The sequence below is a fragment of the Heterodontus francisci genome, chromosome 11, assembly GCF_036365525.1.
Source record: "Heterodontus francisci isolate sHetFra1 chromosome 11, sHetFra1.hap1, whole genome shotgun sequence".
NCBI classification, from domain to species: domain Eukaryota; kingdom Metazoa; phylum Chordata; class Chondrichthyes; order Heterodontiformes; family Heterodontidae; genus Heterodontus; species Heterodontus francisci.
The window spans coordinates 34,169,125-34,180,497 of record NC_090381.1 but is presented as its reverse complement, the minus strand read 5'-3'; the positions used below and the strand labels follow the sequence as shown (position 1 = coordinate 34,180,497).

Genomic DNA, 11,373 nt, shown 5'->3' with positions numbered 1-11,373 from the left:
CCAACCTGATTTGGACATGAATTACCATTGCTTTGTCACTGATTCTAAATCCTGGAGTTCTCTATTTAATGCTATGTGGGAGCACCATCATTGCAAGGACTGTGGGGGTAACTTGGCAGCCGATAACCATCACCACCTAGGGGAAGGTCAGGATGGGCACGATGCATTGCCAGCGTTGTTGACATCCTGAGAATCTTTTCAAAAATTGGTCTGATTATTTCCTGTGCATGTCACCACCACAAATCCTCCGTGGTTTTAGTTGTGAAATTCGTCAGTACAGCTTGAAGAATCAGTGCACTGCTTGGTGCATAGAAGATAATGTAAAATTCCCAACTTGGGTGCTATGGTATTCTTTAAAAGATTACTTATTTAGACTAAATCCTTGTGCTATATCAGTGATGCTGATTTGTTAACAGCACAAATACACCATTGTATTTAACTTGTGATTCTTGTTCTGCAGCTGTAGCTTATTACAGGTGGTGTCCGTGTAAATGCATTTTTATCTTGGTAAATAGTGTGCGAATATCTTGGTAGCCGTGTCCTGTTGCAAAACTTACCTGGTGGAAAAGAATGGTTCACAGTCATCTTTTACTTGAGAATCAGTGCCTGCATTAAAGAACCCAGGAACCAGATGTTGAACAGCAAAGTTTTACTTCACTATCGCCTGCAGGGACCAAAATTGTGGAACATATTGCCCAGCTTTGTGGATGTCCTGAGAGTGTAAATATTTTTTGACATAATTACAATAATTAACTGCACCATAATGTATGCTTGCAGGTCGTGTAGATGGTATAAGTTATGGAATTTTACAGTAAAGCACTTTCTACATGCAGAATATTGTGTTGTAATATTGTGCAGTAAAGCTCGCTGATGATCGGAAAATAAATTGTATCAAGTACCATTGAGTTGGTGCAAGAGATGGTGATTTTCTAAACTAACCTCAAGGCATTCCACAATAAGGCCTATTTTCTGTCCATGAATACCAGGTGTGGTGTGAAATTATTTACACCCGCCCCTTCAGCATCCATCTGAAGCAGGTACTGTGTGGCTGGAACACTCCTCAGGCAATGTTCCCTCTAATTATCTTTGTCTTGTGCAGCCAGCTTGTTGTACTGTGCAGTCCCTTTTAAGATGTCCTTGCATTTTCTAGGGAATGCAGTTTGTACATGGTCTTCTTGTCCCTTGCGCAGTACATTCCCAACTGCTGCGCACCCACACAGCTTAGAGCAAACATTGTTCTTAGGTGCTCCAACCACATTACAAGATAGCTGTCCTGTTGCCATTTAGGGGCTGAAAAAACCTTGTGCGCAGGCACCCTATCTCTCTTGTGCACACTGCTGCCCTTTTGCATCATAGGTCTCTGATTTTCTGAGGAACACCATCATACTATCGGAAATGTCTTTCTATAATTGTACAGGGCATTGGTGATATCACACCTAGAGTACTAGGGCGGCGCAGGGCGGCACAGTGGCGCAGTGGTTAGCACCGCAGCCTCACAGCTCCAGGGACCCGGGTTTGATTCCAGGTACTGTCTGTGTGGAGTTTGCAAGTTCTCCCTGTGTCTGCGTGGGTTTTCTCCGGGTGCTCCGGTTTCCTCCCACAAGCCAAAAGACTTGCAGGTTGATAGGTAAATTGGCCATTATAAATTGTCACTAGTATAGGTAGGTGGTAGGGAAATATAGGGACAGGTGGGGATGTTTGGTAGGAATATGGGATTAGTGTAGGATTAGTATAAATGGGTGGTTGATGTTCGGCACAGACTCAGTGGGCTGAAGGGCCTGTTTCAGTGCTGTATCTCTAATCTAATCTAATCTAGTACTGTGTACAGTTCTGGTCTCCTTACTTAGGTGGGTGGGGGAGGGGAGAAATCTACTTGCATTGGAAGCAGTTTAGAGAATGTTCACTAGGCTGGTTCCAAGGATAAAGGTTTTTTTTAATTCTTTCATGGGATGTGGGTGGCGCTGGCAAGGTCAGCATTTGTTGCCCATCTCTTAATGCCCTTGCAAAGGTGGTGGTGAGCTGCCTCTTTGAACTGCTGCAGTCCATCTGGTGCAGGTACACCCACAGTGCTGTTAGGGAGGGAATTCCAGGATTTTGATCCAGTGACAGTGAAGGAACGTTTATATAGTTCTAAGTCAGGATGGTGTGTGACTTGGAGGGGAACTTGGTGATGGTGGTGGTCCCATGCATCTGCTTTCCTTGTCCTTCCAGGTGAAAGAGGTCACAGGTTTGGAAGGTGCTGTCGAAGGAGGCGTGGTGAGTTCCTGCAGTGCATCTTGTATATGGTGCATAGTGGCAGCAGTATGTGTCGATGGTGAAGGGAGTGAATGTTGAAGGTGGTGGATGGGGTGCCGATCAAGTGGGCTGTTTTGTCCTGGATGGTGTCGAGCTTCCTGAGTGTTAGCTTATGAGGAAAGGTTGGGCCTGTTACTCATTGGAGTTTAGAAAAATGAGAAATGATCTTGTTGAAACATAAGACTCTGAGGGGGCTTAACAGGGTAGATGCTGAGAGGAAGTTCCTCTTGGGGAATCTAGAACTAGGGGGCACGGTTTCAGAATTAGGGGTCTCCATTTAACACGGAAATGTGGAATTTCATCTGAGGGTCATTAATCTTTGGAATTCTCTTCCCCACAGAGCAGTTAGTTGGTTAAATATATTCAAGGCTGAGCTACTCAAGATTTTTGATCTGCAAGGGAGTCGAGGGTCATGGGGGCTGGCAGAAAAATGGAATTTAGGCCGCAATCAGATGACCCATGATCTTATTGAATGGTGGAGCAGGCTCAAGGGGTCAAATGGGCACCTGCTGCTCCTATTATGTTCTTGTTTAGCAAAAAAAGTAGCGTTGGAAAAGCCTTGCATGAGGTAGATGTATAGTGTGACGGCCATATTAGGGTTTGTATGTGAATTATTCATCAAAATCGGAAATAATTCAACTGTTTTCTGAAGTCTCTATGATATGGGAATTTCAAGGAAAAATAATGGTTAATAGGAATACAGCAACTTATATTTATATAGCGCTTTTAACGTAATAAAACATCCCAAGGTGCTTCACGGGAGCATTATGAAACCAAACATGACACTGGGTCACATAAGGAGATATTAGGTCAGATGACCAAAAGCTTGATCAAAGAGGTAGGTTTTAAGGAGTGTCTTAAAGAAAGAAGGCAAGGTGGAGAGATGTAGGGAGGGAATTCCAGAGCTTCAGACCTAGGCAACTGAAAGCACAGCCACCGATGATGGAATAATTAAAATAGGGGATGCACAAGAGGCCAGAATTAGATGAATGCAGATATCTCGGAATTTTGTGGGGCTGGAGAAGATTATGGAGATAGGGAGGGTTGAGACCATGGAGGGATTTTGAAAATGAGGATGAGTGTTTTAAAATCAAGACATTGCTTGACCAGGAGCCAATGTAGGTCAGCAAGTGCATGGGCGATAGGGGAATGGGACTTTGCTGCCCGTGTCTTAACTTGCGCTGAGTTTTGGATGGCCTCAAGTTTATGGAGAGTAGAAGGTGGGAGACCAACTAGGTGTGCATTGGAATAGTCAAGTCTAGAGGTACGTACAAACATAAGAATTAGGAACAGGAGTAGGCCACTTGGCTTTTCGAGCCTGCTCCGCCAATCAATAAGATCATGGCTGATCTGATTGTAACCTCGACTCCACATTCCCGCCTAACCTGATGACCTTCCAACCCCTTGTTTATCAAGAATCTATCGACCTCTGCTTCCACTGCCTTTTCAGGAAGAGTGTTCCAAAGACTCATAATCCTCTGAGAAAGAATTTCTCCTCTCTGTCTTAAATGGGCGACCCCTTATTTTTAATTAGTGACCCCTAGTTCTAGATTCTCCCACAAGGGGGAACATCCTTTCCACATCCACCCTGTCAAGACCCCTCAGGATCGTATGTTTCAATTAAGTCTCCTCTGACTCTTCTAAACTCCAGCGGATACAAGCCTAGCCTGTCCAACCTTTCCTCATAAGGCAGCCTGCCCATTCCATGCATTAGTCTAATAAACCTTCTCTGAACTACTTCCAATGCATTTACATCCTTCCTTAAAGAAGGAGACCGATACTGTACACAGTACTCCAGATGTGGTCTCACCAATGCCCTGTAAAACTGAAGCATAACCTCCCTACTTTTGTATTCAATTCCCTTCATAATAAACAATGGTATTCTATTACTTGCCAAACCTGAATACTAACCTTTTGCGATTCATGCACTAGGACACCCAGATCCCTCTGCATTTCAGAGCTCCTCAATCTCACACCATTTAGATAATATGCTTTTTTTATTCTTCCTGCCAGTGGACAATTTCACATTTTCGTACATTATGCTCCATTTGCAAGATCTTTGCCCGCTCACTATATCACTTTGTAGCCTCCTTATGATGTCCTCTTCACAACTTACTTTCCTACCTATCTGTGTGTCATCAGCAAATTAACAACCATACCTTCGGTCCCTTCATCCAAGTCATTTAAATTGAGGCCACAGCACAGATCCCTGTGGCACACCACAGTGGCACAGTCTCCTGCGCACTGAGATGCTGTGAATATGCAGCCTATGCCTTGCCTTGCCAGGACTAACAGGCGCAGGAAAACGCTCTCGGCCACTCACTCCAGGCCGGTCGCTCGCTCCCTGCTACCCCACCCTGCTCTCCTCCGCTTCCCCCTGTTCTCTGGCCGCTTGCTCTCCCCTTCACCTCCCCCCACCCCTCCAGACGCTAGCTCTAGACCACGGGCCGCTTCCCTCCTCTTGGCCACTTGCTCCTTCCGAAGAAGCAAAGTGGGCTGCAAGGGGTGATGGGGCGATGTAGGAGCGAGTGGCCAAGAGGAGGGAAGCGGCTTGTGTCTGGAGGGATGGGGGGTGGGGAAGCGGCCGGAGTCTGGGGAGGGGGTGAGGAAGCGGGGAGTGAGCGCCCAGAGAGTCGGATGGGGCAGGTGGGGAAGTGGGGAGTGAGCGGATTGGAGGTTGGGTGGGGGGGAAATGAGCGGCCGGAGAGTGGGGTGGCACTGAAACCTCTCAGCACTGTCAGAGGTGCTGTCTTTCTGATAAGACTTTAAACAGCTCAATGTTCTCTGAGCATCAAACATGCCCATTGTGTGCTGCCATGGGTTGAAGTTGCTTTTCTGTGATCAATTGAGCAGCGCCATCTTTAATCCTGGCAGCTGCCTGAAGGTCGCAGATGGTGATGTTTCAGTGAAACAGGCTGCACTTGCGCATGTACTAATACATTGCCACTTAGTGGTTGTATTGTCAGTAAATGCAGCCTTTTACATTCGCTACTTTCCAATCTAATGGAAGCTTCCCCGAATCTAGGGAATTTTGGAAAATTGAAACCAATGCATCAACTATCTCACTCGCCACTTCTTTTAGGATCCTAGGATGAAGTCCATCAGAACCTGGGGACTAATTTTCTTGAGTTCCTCCTTCCCTCCCATTTCCTGATTTACAGCTATTTCTGGGATGTTAATTGTATTCTCTCTAGTGAAGACCAATGCAAAATATCTGTTCAATTCATCTGCCATCTCCTTAGTTTCCCTTATTAATTCCCCAGACTCACTTTCTGTAGGACCAATGCTCAGTTTGTTAACTCTTTTTAAAATATCTATAGAAACTTTTACTATTGGTTTTTGTATTTTTAGCTAACTTTCTCTCGTGCTCTAATTTTTCCATCCTTATCAATCTTTTAGTCATTCTTTGCTGTTCTTTATATTCTGTCCTGCCACCCATCTTTGCGCAATTATATGCTTTTTCTTTAAGTTTGACACTATCTTTAATTTTTTTTGTTAACCACTGATAATGGGTCCTCCCTTGAAATTTGTTGGAATGTATCTATTCTATGTATTCTGAAATATCCCCTTAAATGTCTGCCACTGCATCTCTATTGACCTATCCCTTAACCTAATTTGCCCGTTCACTTTAGCTACCTCTGCTTTCATGCCCTCATAATTGCCCTTATTTAAATTTAAAATACTGGTCTTGGGACCATTTTTCTCTCCCTCAAACTGAATGTAAAATTCAATCATATGATCGCTGCTACCAAGAGGCGCCTTCACTGTGAGGTCATCAATTAACCCTATCTCGTTGCACAAAACCAGGTCTAGTATAGCCAGCTCTTTGGTTGGCTCCAGAATGTGCTGTTCTAAGAAACTATCCCGAAAACATTCTTATGAATTCCTCATCTACCTTTGTCCATCTGATTTTTCTAGTCCATATGTAGATTAAAATTTCCCCAGGATTATTGCCGTACCTTTCTGACAGGCTCCTATTATTTCTGCCTTTATACCCCATCCTACCGTGTGGTTACTGTTAGGGGGCCAGTACACCACTCCCATGAGTGACTTCTTGCCTTTATCATTTTTCATTTCTACCGGAACTGCTTCTACATCCTGGTTTCCTGAACTTAGGTCATCCCTCTCTAATGTGCTAATACCATCATTAATTAACAGCACCACCCCTCCACCTTTTCCTAGCTTCCCGTCCTTCCTAAATGTCATGTACCCTTCAATATTCAGGTCCCAATCTATGTTATCCTGCAGCTATGTGTTTGTCAAGGCATCTGTTTTGTTTCGAATGCTACATGCATTTAGATATAGAGCCTTTAGTATTGTCCTTTTATTATTTTTGTAACGTCTAGCCTTGTCTGTTGATTTACTCTTAGAGTCGTATCACGGTCTGTTTATCATTTCCCATATTAATACCTTTCTCTCTTGCCTTGTTTCTACTCTTTGATTTACCATATCTTCCCAAATTTGATCCCTTGTCCCTATTTAGTTTAAAATCCTCTCTACTTCCCTAGTTGTGCAGCTTGCTAGAACACCAGCACCAGCACGGTTCAGGTGTTGACTGTCCCAACCGTACAGCCCCCACTTTCCCCAGTGCTGGTGTCAGTGCCCCACGAACCGGAACCCACTTCTACCACACCAGTCTTTGAGCCATGCATTCATTTCTCTAACCTTATTTGCCCAATGCCAATTTGCATGTGGTTTATGTAATAATCCAGAGTTCCTGCTTCTTAACTTGGTGCCTAGTTCCTCATACTGACTGTACAGAACCAACTTCCTTGTCCTGCCTATGTCCTTGGTACCTACATGGACCATGACGACTGGATCCTCGCCCTCCCACTGTAAGGTTCCTCTCCTGTCCTGAAACCTGGCACCGGACAGACAACACAGCCTTCTGGACTCTCGCTCTTGGCTGCAGAGTACAGTGTCAATCCCCTCACTATACTGCCTCCTACTACCACTACATTCTTTTTTTGCTTCCCCCACTTGAATGGCTTCCTGCACCATAGTGCCATGATCAGTTAGCTCATCCACCCTGCAGCCCCCACTGTCATCCAAGCAAGCTGAAAGAACCTCAAACCTGTTGAACAATCGCAAAGGCTGACACTCTTGTACTCTTGCCCTCTGGGTCCCCTTACCTGCCTCAGCTGCAGCCAAACTCTCCTGTCCCTGACCACTGACCAAATCAGAACACCCTATCCACTTCCTGGTACAATGTGTCCAGATAACTTACCCCCTCCCTGATGTGTTGCAGTGTCTGCAGCTGGGCCTCCAGCTCAATGACTCTGAGCCGAAGCTCCTTGAGCCGCAAATATTTACTGCGTTTGTGTTTGCCCTGGATCACGCTGGCGTCCAGGAACTCCCACATGCTGCAGCTGTAACAGGCGTGAATGAGGGTTTCAACAACAGATGAGGTGAGGAAGAGGTGGAGTTGAATGATGTGACGGGGTGGAAAATGGCAACAAAAAGGGTAGAGAGACTGGACTGTCTTCTGTTTAAATCCCAAGGTTCATTAGGAATTTGCATCTTGGGTGCTAAACTGTTCCAACTGCTGTTGGCATATTAACACACCAGTAAGAATCATGGAAGTTCTAATGCACTGAGGAGCTGTCTGAAACATGCAACCATCTCTCCAGCATTTATACACTTTTTCAATGTCATGCATTAAAACTGAGGTGTGGACAGAAGGCAGACAATATCTTACTATGCATGTGCACCATCTGTTTAGTATTTAAAGAATGAATGTTTTGGAACACCTAGCCTAAATGATTGTTTTCTGGTGGACAATTTTTCTTGTTTCTTTAGTGACTAGATTCTTGTTAACCTGAATCTTTACTGCAGTAGGTCTGACACGTTGCTTTTTGGTCAAGCACATGACTCTTTCAGTTTTGTAACTAGGAACCGGAATTCCCCACTGGCTACTCCTTTCATTAGGACTTTTATGCGTTGATATTTGTATTTCATTTCCCTCTATTTGTAGGGAGGAGATGCGGCGAAAACAGAACTCTATTCTTAGGTAGGGCCTATTTCTCTTGCTCACAATTCTTATTGCAGAGGCACACCAACCAGGCTTTGTAGGTGTTTTCTACAACAGTATAGCCAGAGTGTTTCTTATTAATTTGGAAGAGGATTTGGTCCTGAATCTGCATAAGTTACAACAAAACACTCTAGAAAGCTACCTTTCTTGCTAAGGTTGAACGCCTTGTAAAATACACCGCAGTTTCCCATAAAATGTCCTTGGGTTCTTGCCTTTCAGCTGTTTGGTATGCATTGTAACTATCATCTACATTTAAGAATTTACTTTATACAGCTCTCCATAAGTCTGCCATTTATAGTGACTTGTCTCTATTCTGGGGCAAAGTATCAAGGTTAAGAACCAGGTCTATCTGATCTAGGTGAAGGTTTACAACTTTCAAATGTTAAGAAAAGAATGTTTCTGATTCTTGGTCAAGCTTTCTTACATGAGGATCATTTTGGAGTTATCCACCCATACATTGGGAAGAGTTTGAGTTGAGCTGATTGGCAATATGCTCAATCAGCAACCTAGCCACGGTGGCCCATCAAACGTATCACACTTGGTGATATGGGTACAAAGGCAAGGGCTGTCATATTTGGACAAATCTTTCTCATTCTCCCTCCCTTTCTCCATTAGCATTTTTTGGGGTTCCCATAATAATCCACTTTGGATGTAGGACAAGAGTTTCTTAAGTCATGTTTTTTGTTTTAAAAAGGACTTTGATTTTTAGGGGATCGGTTCTAAAAAGTGTGCAGAATCTTGAGCTAGTTGTGCACTTTTTTGTGACCAGGACACTGGTTCAGTTAAAATATTGGATCTCCTGAGCATTAGACTAACTTCTGTCTGTTTGACTGGACAAAGGGTATTTTGGATGGGAATTCCTAGGATGAGAAGATGCATGTCTTTCCTTATGGATAACAGTCTGGTGGGTTCATGCCATTGGCTCTGAGCTGATATAGTAACTGCACCCTGGGGGGGTGCAGGTTGGGATGAACCTCCCTTGCCTGATCTAGTTGGTAATCTGGCTCCTTTCCATAAAGGAGAAGCTCTGCTAAAAACATCAAGGCTTTTCGTTGTAGGCTTGACCTGAGTACTCCCTTAGTACTACTGACATGTCATCTTGGATTATGTGCTCAAGTCTCTGGAGTGGGATTTGAAACCAAAACCTGCTAACTCAGAGGTAATTGTGAACTTATTGAATGAAGGCTTCCGGTCCTGGTTTCATCTCAAAGCAACTCGCGTATATCCACCCCCTTTCTGCAGAGAGGCTGTGAGCTTATACCATTAACATCTCTGTAAATTTTAAAAGTTGAGTCCAGCAGCTGCAAAGAGGCTTCCAGTCAACTGAATGGACTGCCCCTTGAAATTTATTTGTGAAAAGCCAGTGCTGCAATACTTCTTGGTGTGCTGTGGTTCTGTCTCTTTTCACAGACAATTGGGAATGGGTTTTTTAAAACTTCTTTTTGCAGTGTTCAAGTGGAGGCCAATAACATTTCAGCATTGTCCATTGCTGCATCACTTCAGCCGACTCCCCCTGGCGGCGGGTTCCGGTACCGCGAGGTCCCGGACTCCCCCTGGCGGCGGGTTCCGGTACCGCGAGGTCCCGGACTCCCCCTGGCGGCGGGTTCCGGTACCGCGAGATCTCGGGCTCCCCCTGGCGGCGGGTTCCGGTACCGCGAGATCTCGGGCTCCCCCTGGCGGCGGCGCCGGGTGAGGTCCGGTTGCTGCGGTGATGATGGCGGCTCGGGAAGCGCAGGCCGCCGGGTCTGGCTGTGAGTTGGAGTCCCGGGAACGGCTGGCCAGCGGGAGTACGGTGGGAGACGAGTCATCAGATAGCGAGGCTGAGCACGAATCAGCGCAGAAACTGATCCGTAAGGTGTCCACCTCCGGCCAGATCCGTAGCAAGGTGAGGCCGGGGTCGGGGGAGCGGCCGGGTCCCCTACTACTCTGCTGCAACCAGGGCGGCTGCAGTTGGGCAGGCCGCAGGGGGAGCCTCAGGCTCGAGTGAGGCACAACAGGGAGCGGAGGTGGAGTTTTTAACTGGAGGGTGCAAAACTAGAGACTCCGGGGTCAGGGGGAGAAATAGCCCGAAAAACACCCACTCCGGATACCAGGAATAATCTGTCCCTGGGTCCAGTCTCTGGGTATCATCTGTCCCTGGGTCCAGTCTCTGGGTATCATCTGTCCCTGGGTCCAGTCTCTGGGTATCATCTGTCCCTGGGTCCAGCCTCTGGGTATCATCTGTCCCTGGGTCCAGCCTCTGAGTATCATCTGTCCCTGGGTCCAGTCTCTGAGTATCATCTGTCCCTGGGTCCAGTCTCTGGGTATCATCTGTCCCTGGGTCCAGCCTCTGGGTATCATCTGTCCCTGGGTCCAGTCTCTGGGTATCATCTGTCCCTGGGTCCAGTCTCTGGGTATCATCTGTCCCTGGGTCCAGCCTCTGGGTATCATCTGTCCCTGGGTCCAGTCTCTGGGTATCATCTGTCCCTGGGTCCAGTTCCTGAGTATCATCTGTCCCTGGGTCCAGCCTCTGGGTATCATCTGTCCCTGGGTCCAGTTCCTGAGTATCATCTGTCCCTGGGTCCAGTTCCTGAGTATCATCTGTCCCTGGGTCCAGCCTCTGGGTATCATCTGTCCCTGGGTCCAGTTCCTGAGTATCATCTGTCCCTGGGTCCAGTCTCTGGGTATCATCTGTCCCTGGGTCCAGTTCCTGAGTATCATCTGTCCCTGGGTCCAGCCTCTGGGTATCATCTGTCCCTGGGTCCAGTTCCTGAGTATCATCTGTCCCTGGGTCCAGTCTCTGGGTATCGTCTGTCCCTGGGTCCAGTCTCTGGGCATAATCTGTCCCTGGGGACCTATCCCCAGGATAATTTGTCACAAAATGTATCCTCCAGCATAATCTAGCTCTGTATCCCATATGAGAGTTCTGATAGGCTTTTCACTAATTTGACCTTGCAGAGCTTCACAAGGTTCAAAATCTTTGGGGAATGCAGCATAAGGAGTTCACACTATTAAATGTTTATATGACTGGTTCCAACACATAGCTCGACGATATTGTCAAAGATTGG

The 11,373-nt window shown here is 46.2% G+C and overlaps 1 protein-coding gene across 8 annotated transcripts in view; it reads left to right on the top strand.

Annotated features, from left to right (window-relative positions):
• Window positions 1–10,029: 10,029 nt before the first annotated feature.
• LOC137375194 (diacylglycerol kinase delta-like) overlaps window positions 10,030–11,373 on the top strand; it is a 158,230-nt gene continuing 156,886 nt past the window's right edge. For all 8 annotated transcript variants that reach the window (XM_068041971.1, XM_068041972.1, XM_068041969.1 and 5 more), the window contains exon 1: window positions 10,030–10,211. In XM_068041971.1, coding sequence (XP_067898072.1) covers window positions 10,038–10,211 — 174 coding nt within the window. In that variant the 5' untranslated portion in view covers window positions 10,030–10,037. The remainder of the gene's footprint in view (window positions 10,212–11,373) is intronic.